Genomic DNA, 16,253 nt, shown 5'->3' with positions numbered 1-16,253 from the left:
GAGAGGGAAGGGAAAGCCAGAAATATAACGCAATGATTTTGGACATATATTTTTTTTGTTCAAAAATAAATCAGTGTATGAAATTTGTAAGGAACTGTAAAAATAACGGAAACATTAGTTTTGACAACATTTACATCTATCTACGGAGACGCAAACACAGATTAAAGATATTTAGATAATTTTTCTTTACACCCAAATTGTCTGACAACTTCCACATTTTTAACCTAAAAACAAAAATCAATCTGGGATTTTATGTGTGCCTAATGAACATAGATATCAGTTATACCTGTTGGCGTTAAAGGTAATATAAATATAATCCAGTTTCACTTAACTATGAGACATTGGTAATTTTCAACCATACAATGTATTAACGAGCAAGACAACATTTCTTTCATCTCTGGGCAGTTTATTTCTTCTGGTAGGATACTGGATGACTACTGACAGGATTACTGGTATTAGATAAGGTGCAGGAAAGATCTAGTTTATTATAGCTGTACACACATACGGTACAAATGACTACAGTACATACATGGTTGTGATGCACAGGCAAATATTTAGGTCAGATTTGGTGGTGGTTATGGGTAGGGAAAGGGAAATATGTCGGGCGGTTCATGGTTAATAGTTGTAAGTGACAGGTTTGGCAATTGCAGCAGGTGGATGAGATACTTCTGCTAACATATCACAGCAGTTAAATCAAATCACTCTCCTGTATATTCTGTCACCAAATGATGCTGTTCAGAAAACTTAGGTGCAAACCCATTCTTCAGGTTTGAAATTGATGCTTTTTTTATAAGAAAACATTTTCAGCTGAATTTGCCTGCAAAAAATAAGACTTTGTGCGATGTGTGTAGATAATGGAGAACAACATGCATATATTTAAATAACTACTTCTTGTTCTTGACTGTTATTCAAAAGTCTCACGCTGCCAACTTAAGCATTCAATATCACATACAGCTCTTCTCCAGATCCTTCGCCGATATAGTTCTCAGAGAGTGAGAGGAGAGGAAGAGGGGAGGGAAGGGCATGGCAGAGGGAGGAGGAGAAAGGCTAGGTGGCACGGAGATGATGGATGGAGTGTCCGAGAGTGAGCCATAACCAGCTCTCCGCACATCTACTGCACTGGAGCCAGCGGAGGCGTGGAAAAACACTGGGGGAGGGTCCATGGGGTCAGCTAAATCTGGACAGAGATATAAGAAACGTATAGATATTTCCTCTATATCAGATATTAGTTCACAGGATAGAGGAAGAGACACCATGAAGTTGCACTCAAAGGCAGAAAAAAACAATCAGTCATGTTTCTATATCTATAACATCTAGTGCATATACACATTTGCTGTTGTATTTGTTAAAGATGCAACATCATCTAATAGTGCCTCCACATGGCAGCAAACAAGAAGTGCTCTTCACTACCAGGCACCACATTGCACACTAGTGTAACCCGGCCGGTGATGCTTTACAACAAATGATACCCAGGAGACGAGAGAGGAAAAAGATCAGATGTTGATGAGTCCAGTTTTCTCTGGATGGAAGTCTCTCTCTCTCTCTCTCTCTCTCTCTCTCTCTCTCTCTCTCTCTCTCTCTCTCTCTCTCTCTCTCTCTCTCTCTCTCTGCTGATGGAGACAGTTTCAGTTTCAATCTTTAGTCTCATTTTGTCACTCAGAGATGTTTTTATAGTTATAGTTGTCAGTTTTCTTTCAGTTGACAGTCTCTGTTGTCTGTGGTGCAACTTGTACAGTGTGAAAATATATGGGTGTACAAAAGTCATGTCCACACATTTTTAAGAAGTACCATGCAAGCAATGTAGTTTGGTGCCATATACTGCGGTTTTCTCAAGTGTATGTCTGAAACAAGCTCTAACTCAGTAACAGTCTGATAAAAATCTATTAACCTACCTGAGTCATCATTAAGCTGGGTGTGCAGGTACTGTTGTTTGGTGTAGAACTTGTTGTAAATACAGTACACTGCAGCCATAAGAGCGAAGGTTCCCATGGCTGCAGCAATGAACAGACCCACTTTGGCATTATCTTTGTCTACATGGGCATCTGTGGGTGCACAAACACAGAGTCAGAGAAGATCAGAGTTAGAGTTTTCACCAACAAATCAGTCCAAATGAGGAGATAAGCTTCCTTTGTCTTTGTTATTTAGGCACATGCTGCCTTTCTGACATTGACATTTCTTTGAACTAGACTTACATGTTCGCTTTGCATTTAAATGAGTGGTTTCCTCTTTTCTGAGCAGGTCACGTATGTGTGGTGGAGGAGGAGGAGGAGGTGCTGCGAGGGCCTGATGGGCATTGATCTCCTGCTCAGACTGGAGGGTGCTCTGGGTGCTGCTCAGGGGAAACACCAACAGCAGGCAGAGAGCTGCGAGGCCCGCCATGTGGGTCAGCCACTGGTACACCTACAACTGAAAATATACTTGCAAAAATATAATGAATGACAATATAAATAAAACCTTTATGTGAAGGTTTATTACTGATGTTTACTAATTTTGAAAGTTTAGCACGTACATGCTTTCTCCTGATGCTAACAGAGATAGTTAGGGAGTTTCAGTGCTCACATTAGTAGCTATGTAACTCAATAAAAAAAAAAAACAATATCACGGTTGTTTTTTTAGCTTGTTGTTCATAGTTTACCTGTATGTAACCCAACCTGATCTAAAAAAGAGGCCTCTAAAACTATTTAATGAACACACATACATCAACAAATCCCTCCAAAGGCAAGTTTTAACATTTTAAATGGATCTTGTCAACTGTGTTTACCTGAGGTCGAAGCGAGGACGTGTTTCTCTCTGCCGGGTGTTGGTCCTGTCTTCTCTGCCTTCTCTGCCTGACTGAAGTGAGACCGCTTCCAAGACAACTGAACTCCCCAGGCACCTAATATTTCCACAGGGACACCTTTGAGTAATCTTCCACACAGAGATACAGGTTTAGAACATGGCTTACAAAAGTGCTACGTTGAGACAGACAAAGCGGTCTTACAAAGGACAAAAATAAATGTGAGAGAATATTTTTAACAAAGTTCTTCTCTGGCACAATGTTAGGTAAGCTTTTATAATTCTGACCTTGAATTTGTAGTAAGACAAAAAGGAACCTTGGAGAGAGGACAGTGATTGTTCGCTCATAGCTAGTAATAATGTTTTTATTTTAAAAAAAGCCATCTAATATAAAAATGACAAACCAAACAGGGGCAGAAATGTTTTTGCAGAGGACACACAAGCTACTGTTACTTGACGGTTCAGGAGAGAAACACTTTGAGTGCAACAGAGCTCCCTACTGGCACATAAATGTACTGCCCCAAGGTCCTCCAACAGAAAGTGTTCAGAATTTACATTTATTTGACATCCAAATGAATGTTCAAACTATTATGCAAACATAAAACCTACACCATTAGTTCTTTATATACATATGAAAAATAACCATACAGTTTACAGTCTGGACAAAATATCCAGTGTTATCTTTAGTGAAATTAATTTATTCACTCAACTACTAATGATGGCTCGGACAGACGCCCAGTTTCCTAAAACTTCTGAATTATAGTGTTTATAATGAAGTAGGCTTTTTCTTTAGATGCATAGACAATTATATTTCACTTTACTCTTCAGTGTTAACAAACAATCTGGAGATCTGAAGATGGAGATCTAAGGTTAAGGTCAACATAACAGTCTGATATTTGTTGGCTAGCGTGAAACCCTTTTTAGTAAGGGCGGTGTGTGTTCCCTTCCTATAGTCTGCACAGCACAGCCTGGCAAGGACACTCAAACTTCTCAAGGACTGTTAGATATGAAAGAAAAACAAAGACATGTGCCAACTGTTCACTGTGTCCAACAGTCAAAACAGTGTTTTGAAAGCTACAATAGGTCAGCTGGCTCAACACCCGTCCTGATAGCCTTGAACATCAAGTTTCAGGCCACCTGCACTTATTCTGCTAATATGAACTGTCAGACTTTTACAGAAATCTACCTACAGTCAGTCAAAGCTGGGAAGAGTTCAAAACATTTCCCAATCCTACAGATTCGGTTTCGTATTGTCTCTACATGCTGTCCTCGTATGCAGCTGTTCAGATGTTTACACTGGCAGAAGTCTTGACGTGCTTCAGCTTTTCCCAGGCAGATCATGATGCAGATGGGCAGCGGTACACAGCAATTGCTTTTTGGTGAGACAATTTCTGCAGAAACGCTCTTTACTCCGTAGAGGACTGCCATCTCCAGGGGCTTTTAATTAAGTTATATAACCTCCAAATACTTGGGTGGAGACATCCTATAAGAAACACTAACTAGAGAACTGTGTACTGTGCATTCCAAAGCAGAGACATCAAACATCACTGCTTGAGCTGAATAACAATCAATCACTATCTGACTCGTGATATCTGTTGCTTCTTGACAGCAATGAAAGGCGTGAACTCAACCACATCCATCTGGTTTTGAACATGTGGATAAAATTCTTGCCTTTTATCCTCCCAGTTTTCGCTTACATCTGAAACAGAATGATTCTTTTAAATACCTGCTTTCTCTTTCACTTTAATGGACTCAAAACATCGAACTTTAAGTACAATCACCAGACAGCCAGACTCTACATACCATGACAGAACATAAGGCATTTAACAAATTCATATCAAAATTGAGGAAAAAGATTCACTTATATTTACAGGTTTGAATTTTACTTATACTCTGATTAAGAGCCCTATTTAAAGGAAATAGACAAATATCCTTAAAATCAACACTCAAAATTGTAATATAGAAAACCATCGAACAACTAAAACTAAAATGCAGCAGAAATTTTAAGTAGAGAATATTTCAATATACAGTAGTGCAGAAAGAAAATTTTTAATAAAATAGCAAAATATATTACATTGCAATGGCATATATTACATTTTCTCAAAAAATCATTTTATACAGACTACATACACTATTAAAAAGGGAATCTATAAAAAGAAATGTCTTTTTAAAACAATACATTTTTGATTTTGTTCAATCAGCCCCATTAAATATGCAGGCACTTAGTTTAGGTACAAACATTCAACAGCATTTAAGGTTGATTCATTTTGATAGTGATCCAGTGAAAATGTAAAAAAAAAAATACATCTTAGGAAAATGGCTACCACAAACAAGACAATTATGACCAAACAACTAAATCTAAGAAAATAATTTTACACCTTAATTACATCCACATAAAATCCAAAGTAAAGGAGTCATTTGTCAAACATGAACTAGTTTCCTCCTATACCCAAAACAATGTGTCATGCAAATTTTCAATAATTCTAAAACGAACACATTTTCAATTACACATGCTCTTAATGAGTTTTTACTTGTGCTATACACATATTTACATTACAAATAGGATTTTGCCTATGTTGTCATTTGACACACCGGTTCCACAAGAATCAGACCGCAGGCAGAACGACAATCCTTGTTCCCATGTGATCCACAACACTGTAGCTCTGATCCCCCCTCCCTCTCTCCCTCCCCAAATACACTGGCTTTGTTGCTAATGTGACATCACAGAAATGCACATAACAGGATGACGGAAACATTAAGAGTCTGATAATTTATCCTCAGATACTGTATATCAGCTGTTGGATCTCAGGTTGGTTTGAACAGACATATGTGACATAATATGCATTTTAACATACATGTAGTATGAACGGTGTTGCTGCACAATACACCTGCAAACAGACAGTACACGTACAGTTGATACTGAAGTCACTCGTGGTTTTTCACTTGTAAACATAGTTAAATAACTTCTGTGTAGTATTTAGCATTAACACTCCACCCAATAGCTGTGCTTAGTATCAACACCCTGAATTAACTCTTTCCTGATGTAACAGTCTCACAACACCATGATTATCCTGTTTTAATTCAGGCTCAGTTTTTTTACATTGTAACTCAACCCAAATCATAACTCTCAATATAAAGCCCAGCCTGAAACAATATTTCAACAATTGTTTCATTTACTGTGCTGTGAAAATTAAGCTGGGTAAAAAAAAAAACAACACAAAGCTTTAAAGACATGCAGAAGAGACTTTAAACCGTAATTAGCTGTAATTCTGTCCTCAACAAAATGAGGAGTGAATGGTTGCTGGTGACAGCATTTTGGGGACATTCACTGTCACAGTGGCATGACTGGATTCTTGAAATGACTAGGTGCATCTGACACGAGTGCTTTAATAAAAGTGAAAAGAAAAAAGGACGAATGAAGCGCTGAATATTTTACAAAAAATGCTATACTGCATAATTAAGAAGGCAAGGACATGCTGTGATGTCTATGGCTTCTCCTGACAACTCAGAAACATTGTTTTTGCACATCTGGACAACAACTAACTGTAACAATCAACAGTTGTCGGAAATTCTACCTCGTAGTTACCACGCAGCAGTAATTTGTTCCAAATTTTCCATATTACACAACAAAAGTTCCATTTGTCATATTTTAAAAAGAGGGTATTATCCTCTGGATATGTTTGAAATTCAAGTGGAAAAGGTTTTTCCATACTCAAATAAGGAATATAATATAGTCACACAGTTGCTCTCTGTGCTACAGCTGCACTAAAAGCTAGCGGAGATAACTGAACTGAAGATTTTGACTGCGTACAGCCAATTCCACATTGTATAACATCATGTCCAGTGTTTACGAAAAGGAAGCAGCGGTCGTGCTCCTTTGGTCCAGGTCTGACATGTCAGTCATTGGGGTTTCACACTTGTCATCTGTGTTAACAATGCTGTACCGACCAATCTCTGTATCTCTGGATGTTAGCTTTGTTCTGTCCTGGAGAACAGCATGGATCAATGCCACTGGGACGGGCATCATGGCAAATATGATCAATAGAGCCATGACAGCCAGAGCCCAGCCAGGGTACTTCAGGTACTCCTCAGAAGCCTGAAAAGAAGATAATTTAAATTAATAATTCAAGAACGTAAACAACCACACCTTAGAACTACTCTAGATTAATGTGGTCTGAGAGAAATGCATCAAGAATTTCCCTCAAGCAGGTGTGGAGTAGATGTTACTATCTGCGGTAGTTTTTTGAAGGTGCTGATAAACACAAGAGCTGTTTGCTTTACTCAATATGCAACATGTCTTTTGGCTGCATCTCTTAAGGCTGTTAATGTTTTTGTTGAAACTGAAACAGACTCCACTGTACAGAACAAACTACACAAACAAAAACATTTGTGGCCACAGCCATCTCAAATAGCTGTTTTTTTCAGGGCTAACGACGTTTACCTTGTCTTGGTTCCATGCCATGTAAGTGGGGCGTGTGATGAACATACGGATGGTGGTGGCTGCCAGCAGCCCCAGCATAGCAAGAAGGCAGATGTATTTCCACAAGTACTTGTAAATCACATGGGGACGCCAGCCCAGCATCCCTTCAATGTCATCAAGGAACCTTTATAAACCGACATAACAGAGTTTTTGACAATAAGACTATCAGAACTAAATGTTTTAGTTGACATTTGCATGGACTTTAAAGATTTCAAAAAGAGCTCACCTATCAGCTCCATATAACCAAGACACACTGAAGGTCTCAAAAACCACCACAATGATGAGGGGCAGAGTGGCAGAGTAATCATCGAACATCATCACAAAGTAGTTCCCACAACGTTGGGTGAAGAGCAGGCCAATCAGAAAGCCAATGATGCAGCTGAAAACTGCATTAAACAACATTAAATGGACACGTTAGGATAAAACCACTTATTTAAAAAGGGAACATACGCAATCAAGTACTGTGGAGAGAAAATGATCTACAGAATATCCTGAAAAATTTAGAAGGTAAATTTAACAATTCCCTCTCTGCTTCAAGGTGTCAGTGAAATCAGCTGATAAATTGTTGGGTCAGCAGGTTTAGTCTCAGCTCCATGATACATAACAAGACACTGACCTACTGGCTCTAACTGTAACAGGGCCGTGACAAGACTTTTCCATCAAATAGCACAACATAAAACTGACACTTTTTTTTTTTCCTGACACATTTTGATTGTTGTTTGGAGCATTGCACAAAATGTTGTCCAGGCCATTTCCCTTTGATTAAAAACACAAATCTTAGTTGTTGAAATGTCACTTTGAATCAAGGCTGAGCAACAAAACAAAACAAATTCAGTTAATTAGAATCAGTCTTTGCTGGATGTGTGTAATAAATTGATTGCAGAATCATGATTTTATAGCATCAGTAGCTAGCTATCTTGAGTTGTGTCAGTAATGTGATATTGAGGCTTGCATGAAGGTAAAAAAGGTCTTTACTTGTGAGTTTGGTCTTGTTTTTGGCCAGAGTTTTGAAGCGGTCAGTGAGTGGGGCGAGGATGCCCTCCATAGTGCCAAACATGGTGCTGAGTCCTAAGTTGAGTAGCATGAGGAAGAAAAGCGCTGACCAAAACGGGCTGCCAGGCAGGAGTGACATGGCCTCTGTGAAGGCAATAAAAGCAAGACCTGTGCCCTCCACACCCTGAACACAAACAAGAGTGCCAGCTTTAGTTTAATGTATAGCACACCAAATACCAAAAAATTCCACTACAGCAAACTGACAATCTTTACCTTCTGCATCTCTTTTTCCAGGTCACACTCTGTTAAATTGCCAGGGACATCATGTCCATGCTGTTTAAACCAGACAGTGTAGTCCTCGACAGACACAGAACCGGGATCAGAAAAATTGAAGTGTGGAATCAGGATTGTGTCCACATCACCACTGTGAAGATGATCTGATAACTTCTCCATATTACTAAGAAAAGAAAAAGACAGAAATAAAATGTAATTATTAACATACAGTTGATGCAACAAGAAAAATCTCAGAGGCATGCAAAATATTTTATGTGTTGCTTAGAGAAATACTCTTAACTCTTCGGTTCCTGTCTTAGGCCAATAAAAAAAGTAGCAAAACAGCGGCAGATATAGCCATGGAAATAGACAAAGACATACGTATATACTAATGACATTTTAAGTCATAATGTACTGTGGGTCTTCTGATGCAGACTCAATGTTTATCCTCTAATCAAACATACCTGACTACACATTCCACGACTTTTCCTTTGGCACGGAAGCCAAGCACAGCAAACACCACTAGAGTGGCTAGCACAGACGTGAGGAAGTTTATAGCGGAGACAGTGAAGGCATCACGGTGGCAGTTGTTGTTTTTGGGATTGTAGGAGGAGTAGGCGATAATTGATCCGAAGCCAAGGCCCAAGGCAAAGAAGACCTGCGTTGCTGCCTGCCGCCACACCTGTATGTCTGCCCAAATTTCCAGCTACACATATAGGAGGGGGAACAACAGGTATGTCAGGGACAAATTCATATCTACGTGCTTTCTCTACACTAAAGCAGACATATCTTCAGCAGATACCTTGGGGTAGAACATGTAGGAGATTCCCTCTAAGGCCCCATCCAGCATGAGTCCTCGGATGAGGAAGCAGAACAGCACCACATAAGGGAAGATGGAGGAGAAATACATCACCTAAGAAGTGAGAAAGAATGATTACTTAAACAAGCTAGCAGTGAAAGTCAGTCACAGTTTTGCCTGTGTGAATCGGCTTTTAAGGGGGGAGCCGTTCAAAGCCATGGAACTCAACTTTTTTTCCGCTCCACTAAAAGCACTCACCAATCTCTCTCAAAAAAAAGCAAAAAAATTCCATTAAACCGTGTTTAATCTGTATGATACAGATGTATGTGTCATGCTGGGGACACATAGATCAGACAAAGACATACACACAGGCAGCAGAAGATAAGCCCCTCCCTGCAGACACAAGATGTTCCTTCTAACTTCATTGCTACAAAAGAAGCGACCCACTTATCCATAAACACAAAATTCCTGAGTTTATTATAAAAATCAGCTGTACGTGTGCTTAGAAAGGAGCAGAGGAGCAGAATCACTTGTTGACTGACACAGAAATGCGGAAATGTGGAAACGATCCTGATGACACATACAGTGGTACCAGAGGTTGGCATACACATAATGGAGAGGGATCAAGCGGGAAATAAGGCGATGCTCTAACCTTTGAAAGGTCCACTTACATGCTCTGGTGCATGAGCACTTTGGGTTAAAAAGGCACAACTCTCTTCCATTGGCTTCCTTTCTTTTTGCAAACTACTGCAGATTTCTATTTTTCTTGTTAAGCTTTGCTTCAACAGACTCTTTTCCTTAAATTGCTTAGTTCAATTCCATATTCTTAAGTAAACTGTATTTAAGTTAGTTCCCTCCTGAATCCTACTAATTTTGCTGCTGTAACAACCCTTTTCCCCTCACAGAGATACTGGACGTTTCTTTTTAATCTTCAGTGTAAAGCCTGCTGCTTCTTACACACTGAACATATGGCCACTGTAATCGAGAGGCCAGGGGCTTAAGTCAGTAACCTGATGTCAGCCTGAGCGGGATAAAACGTCCCCTTAGATGTTAGCTTCAAGATAAAACAGTAAATTTTTCAAATCATTTCAAAGCGTGATACAGTATGTTGGTAGGTTTGTCCAAAAGGCTTTGCTGTTTATTATAATTAGCTGTTGTGTGTCAGGGAAAACAAAAAAAACACACAAAAAAATGCTAATTTACGAAAACTTCCCCAAATATTTCAAAGCAGTAGGTAATTTTTTTTATATATTTTTTTTAAATTTGAAATTTAATTTTTTGTCATATTTCGCTGAAACTTTCAATACATACTGACAGTGGTACATGAGACATATCATTTGTTAATTGATCAGGCTCCTCTGGCTTCTTCTAATGCTCCTAATGACATTTGCAAAAATCCAACTGGCCTGAACAAAAACAACCAATCAGAGGCAAGAAAGATATTAAGAGACTGTGGGGTGGATGCTTTAAGATAGTTGACTGTTGAGTCCCATTCCTTTTATTGCCTTTTAATTGATAGTGACAGCTGAAAGTCACAGGAAAGGGGGGCGGGGGGTGACACGCAGCAAAGGCCCACAGGTTGAACTTCAACCCTGGACCGCTTCAGGCCCAGACTCAGGCCTAGACTCAGGCCCCAGCACATCTACCAGGTGAGCTATCAGGGTGCACCCCAGAAAGTAATTTTGATAATAGTTACCAACTGCAGCTTTAAAACATTATTTTACATTAGTGGATTTTGCCATTTGCTGTGTGTCAACACGTATGCCACACATTCCAGAGACTCCCTCATGCACAGCAAGCCCTGAAATCTAAGCCAAACACATGACTGGGATTTGACCAAACAATGTAGCACAGACTGCCATTCTGTCATTAAGTCAGTGCCTTTCAATAAGACAGGGCATCTCTTCTTTTTAACAGCAGTTTCCTCGATAGTAAAATCAACACTTTGAAAGCCAGGAGCCACAACAAATAACACAGTTACCTTGACAGAGCTCTTGATACCCTTGAACATTCCCAGGCACACAATGGTCCAGGCCGCCAGCAGACAGCAGACGATGTAAGTGTTGAAAGAGCCTGTCTCATCAATCGAGTCTGTGACATCCAAAGCTTTGCGGTACCAGAAATACGATGTGGGGGAGCTCTTTTCACATTCTTTTACTGGTTCAAAGAGAAAAAAATTATCATCAATTACTAGTTTTATATATGACACACAAACTATTACGTTTACAATTTAATAACTGATCATGTCTTGTCAGTTTTGAACCTTAATACTGTGTGTTTACCTGTTAGATTCCCCTGTTTTGGACACTGTTCCCAAGGTAAAGGGTACTGGAATGAGTTCCCGAGATAGAAAAGACTCCAGGCAAGGATCACATTGTAGTAGAGAGCCACGAAGAAACACACCTTAGGGCATTTGAGAACAAGATTATCCTATATTTTAAAGCAGACTGACACCTGGTATGCATGCAACATCAAATACCAAACATTCTAATAGTGTTAGAAGATGGGTCAACCAATTAACAATCTTACCACACAGCTGGAGTAGCCGATTCCTGCAAGCCTGGGTGAGATGTACCTCCACACTCCGATGCTGCCCTGTCTGATGGCCTGACCGGCTGCCAGCTCCAGGAAGAACAAGGGAATGCCCACAACCAGCATCAGCAGCACATACAGTAAGAGAAAGGCTCCTGCGGAGGAGAGGAGACCAGCACTCCGTTAACAAATGAGCAACACAATTTGATACTCTGAAGGACAAACCGATATTGAACCATTGTGATTGCTGCCACTTGCAACACAATGTTCTTGTGAAAATAAGTCTTATCCATCCTCCAGGGTTAATAAGATTAGTTTTAATATACAAAAATGCAAACAAAACTCAACTGTTACATAAGACATCGTTATAATAAGAGGAAAAAACAACAACTTGTTGCAGTCAGAACCAACAACTTATTAAACTGTTACGGACTCGTTTGTATTGTTACATAGAGTTTACTGTATATTGTTTCCCCTGGCAACAGACAGAAACCAGATGTTGGAACATCAAACTTCAGAACAGCAATGTTAAGTTTAGAGATCTATAAACAACATGTCAAATGGTGTAATGCTCAGACTTCAAGGCATACATATGGTAGTTAATTAATTTACATGCATGGTTAAGGCCAATATTAATAGTCTCTCTTTCATCACATGCTCATCCTGTGATGATGACGCTGACTCTCATTTGAGCAAATACTGTACATCCTGCACCCACAAAATTTGTGTTTTGTCCCATGGGCCCTAAACTTGTGAAAACCATTTAACATGGATGACAATAATAATAATAATAATAATAATAATAATAATAATAATAATAATAAGTACTCACCTCCTCCATTTTGATGACACAAATATGGAAACCTCCAGACGTTTCCGAGCCCAACGCTGAATCCAACCTGAGCCAAAAAATACTCTACTTTACTGTTCCATCCTGCTCGAGCGGCGGGCTCAGTCGAGCCCTGCTGGCTCTCCTCACCAGCGTAGCCATTGAGCTCGGACTCTGTGGTTTCTGTCTTGTCATCATCTGTTGGCAAAGGCTCCTTCTCCATCTAACACAGTACAAAAGAGAAAGAAAGAAACTGGTCAAAATGTGAGGTGGTACGTAAGTAAAGGCCACAAATGACTAATTTCACCACTGCACTGGTGAAATTAGTCATTTGTGGCCTTTACTTGTGGTGTGTTACAAGTACTAAACTTACCATTCTCATCCAGCAAGCAATGATGGCATTTCACAGATTTACAAACAAAACAAATTATTTTGTTTACTTAGTCTAAAACTGAAGACTGTAGGTTTTAATTTAATTTGAGTTATTTCTGTGTCAACAAGCATGAGGAGTCATTTGTGCATATGGTTATTGAGACTGGGATGTCTACATGACTGTGAGTCAGTGTTTGTATGGGAATACCTATTCTGAACTTCTTCACTCTTGCCTCCCATATTATAAAAAAAAACTACAACTAATAAAAACTAAATTTAAACGAGCAACCAAACTCTCAAACGAAACCAAATTGAAAAAAAACATTAAAATATGAATGAAAAATACAAAACAATAACTTATGTACACTCAGTTGCCAATGTATGTATTGTATGTATTAGGTAGCTAAAACTGGTGCAGTCTGATATAACAGGCATGAAATACATCATATTACGTTTATATGTAAATTCAAGATCATGGTCATTTTGGAGGCTGTAGTTGTGGTGTTGCTGATTTGAAATAAGCTCAAATAGGAGATATTATATATAATATTTGGCCCACACTGTTTACACCAGCTGCGTGTACAGGAACATAAAAACAGCGCGCTGCCCCACCAAGTGCCTAATTACACTAATTGTATTCGCCTTGCAACCCAGGTGTAAAATAATCCCTGATTAGGCTAGATAGGTCGAATGAACACATCTCCACACTACTTACAGCCCTTAGGCCATGACACATTTTCACATCATCTTCACTTTTAAAAAATACAAACAGTTGTGACCCTATTTTCGGCCATTGTGTCTTTGTGTGGACCGTGAACACACAGAAACACTTCTGATAAATCACACTGACCTGTCAGCGGCTAATGTCGTCACCGAAGAGGTAAAAGAAACACTGCAGATGGCAAAAAACTGAGAATATCGACGATAATATTGGATTCTTCGGTCCTTGCAGAGCACGTGCGCCTGCGGTTTTACACTTTCATTGTTGTAAACACAGCGCGAGCTGTTATTCTTCTGTTTCTGCCTCTTAAATTAAATGTAACATATCAGATACTTTAATGCCGACGTGTAACTGTACAGAAACATATAAAAACAGATACATATGCGATAAATATGGTAATTCCGCCAACGCTCGCGCCTTCTTTTGATTTATTGGTGAATCTGTAGGCTCGTCTCTTCCGCGTGGGAACCTGACCCCACCCAGTTACTCGTGGTGGTTTCAAGGACTCTACAAAAGTCTGTAGACTACACTACTGTAGGGACACACGTGTGCTACACAACTCAGAAAAACTGCATCCTCTTGCGACTGATTGGTTGATTGATCTTTAATTAAACGGCTACAAAATTATATCATATTAATCAATAACCATCCATTTTTCCTGAGCCCAAGGTAGATTTCTTCAGTTTTGTTCTACTTGCAATTATAAACACAACAAAATATATTATATTTACAATGATAGAAAATAAAGAAAAGGAGCACATTACTGTGACTTTTTTTTTATAAATGACTGAAGCCCATAATTAAAATTAATATTAACTATTAATTGTCTGCCACTGTATCCATGAGTCTGCAGCCCACTGAAGCGCAAATAAAATATATTTTGAATATTGACGATGAATGAAATTACTCCGTTTGCAGTGGTGGGAGAATATTCAGGTTCTCTACATAGATAAAATACAAGCTAATTTTATATACTTTATATACTGCTGGATAATTATATGTAAAGCAGTATATCAGTCATATAAGCTCATCTTCAGTTTGTATAAAAAATGGTCTTCAAAGCAATGGACTAGTGCTCAGATAAATATAATACCGGCTAGTTAAGTACAATATTTCCCTGTGAAATGTAATGGAATAGGAGTATATAGTAGCAGAAGATTTGTACTTATGTACAATACTCAAGTATCCTAAATGTACTTAGTTACTTTCCACCAACTGCTGTAATTTTGTAATGGAAGGGCTGGCGCCGTGGACATTTTGGCTAAACTCTAAACTCTAAAATCTATTTGCAGCTTTTAGTTTATTTTAAATTGTCTACCAGAGGCTCTCATACACACACCAGAAGCCGTGAACGCAGCATAAGCCTAAGCACCGATCCTCTTAGGATTTTATTTTCCGACACGTGTAAAATGCACAGTTACACCCAGTTACACAGTTTAAAAGTGAAAGTAAGGACAGCACCCCCCTTTTATTAGCTATGTCCTAGCGGGGGCTGTCTGTTACTTGCAGGACATCCTTAAATTATAAAATGGACAAAGCTGATGGAATGAAAAGTTCCATTATTTGATCTCCTTTTATCCACGTTTCCTAGATTGTCTAACATTAACCCTTGGCACATATTCCCTTTCTCCATCTCATCTGAGACACTTTTTCTTTGTTACTCTCTTTAATACTCTGCTTCTGTCATAATAAAACATGGTTTTCTAGGAGACTGGAGTCATGTCGTGTCCTTTGACCAGTGCCTGTAACAGCATTAATGTTCAGATTCTGCAAAATTTCAACCTGCTCTTTTTCATTAGTGATCATTCCCACAGGATTCATTGCACTTCTCTCCAGTCGTACTGACCTGGCACAGTGACATTTATCTGGACCGCACATAGTTACACACACACACACACTCTCTCTCTCTCTCTCTCTCTCTCTCTCTCTCTCTCTCTCTCTCTCTCTCACACACACACACACACACACACACACACACGCTGTATGCCACGTATGCTTGTTTTGGAGGCAAATAAAACACACATGTCTAATATGTCACTACCAACTCACTAAAAACAATAAAGTCTACGAGCAGGGAAACAACGACATGTAGTTATTAAGTACTGATAAATACCTTGTGGTATCAAATAGCAGAGATCCTTGAAAAAGTATCCCAAATGTCCTCAAACTAAAAGTCAAGTGCGGATCTCGCTTGCAGCCACCTCACCTGACTCCGCCTATCTCCTCTATTGGCGGATAAAACTGTGACTTGTCCACCTCCAGTTGAGGACTGTTATGAAATTTGACACCCCACTTTCCCATTCCCCCCCATCCCCCCCCCCATGTATTTGTGGATGCCCCATACCTCACCCCCAAAACCTAATGTGTATGTGAGGTAAAAGAGATTCCAAGGTGCTATGAAGGTGCTTAAATCTGCCTGCAGACACAAGACAACTGTTGCAGTTATATATATTTCCCAACATTAAAGTTTAAATGCTGG

At 39.2% G+C, this 16,253-nt stretch overlaps 1 protein-coding gene across 3 annotated transcripts; it reads right to left on the bottom strand.

Moving 5' to 3' along the window:
* Positions 1 to 385: 385 nt before the first annotated feature.
* LOC127373489 (sodium-dependent neutral amino acid transporter B(0)AT2) lies at positions 386 to 16,007 on the bottom strand. 3 transcript variants are annotated; one of them, XM_051418018.1, is made up of 16 exons: positions 15,888 to 16,007; positions 12,685 to 12,904; positions 11,850 to 12,007; positions 11,603 to 11,723; positions 11,302 to 11,477; positions 9,324 to 9,434; positions 8,986 to 9,227; positions 8,522 to 8,705; positions 8,231 to 8,432; positions 7,482 to 7,641; positions 7,217 to 7,379; positions 3,064 to 6,871; positions 2,762 to 2,875; positions 2,193 to 2,417; positions 1,893 to 2,042; positions 386 to 1,177 (listed from the first exon to the last, which is right to left on the bottom strand). In XM_051418018.1, the coding sequence occupies exons 2-12, from the start codon at positions 12,902 to 12,904 to the stop codon at positions 6,623 to 6,625; spliced, it is 1,986 nt and encodes a 661-aa protein (XP_051273978.1). In that variant the 5' UTR covers positions 15,888 to 16,007; the 3' UTR covers positions 386 to 1,177; positions 1,893 to 2,042; positions 2,193 to 2,417; positions 2,762 to 2,875; positions 3,064 to 6,622. The 3 variants fall into 3 exon arrangements, with proteins under 3 accessions (XP_051273978.1, XP_051273977.1, XP_051273975.1); XM_051418017.1 differs by lacking the exon at positions 15,888 to 16,007 and adding an exon at positions 13,904 to 14,254; XM_051418015.1 differs by lacking the exon at positions 15,888 to 16,007 and adding an exon at positions 13,904 to 14,254 and having other exon boundaries at positions 2,193 to 2,406.
* Between the last annotated feature and the right edge of the window lie 246 nt (positions 16,008 to 16,253).

This window comes from Dicentrarchus labrax, unplaced genomic scaffold (genome assembly GCF_905237075.1).
Source record: "Dicentrarchus labrax unplaced genomic scaffold, dlabrax2021, whole genome shotgun sequence".
Lineage (NCBI taxonomy): Eukaryota > Metazoa > Chordata > Actinopteri > Moronidae > Dicentrarchus > Dicentrarchus labrax.
Note: the sequence above shows the minus strand (reverse complement) of the source record. Positions and strands in the feature narration are given on the sequence as shown.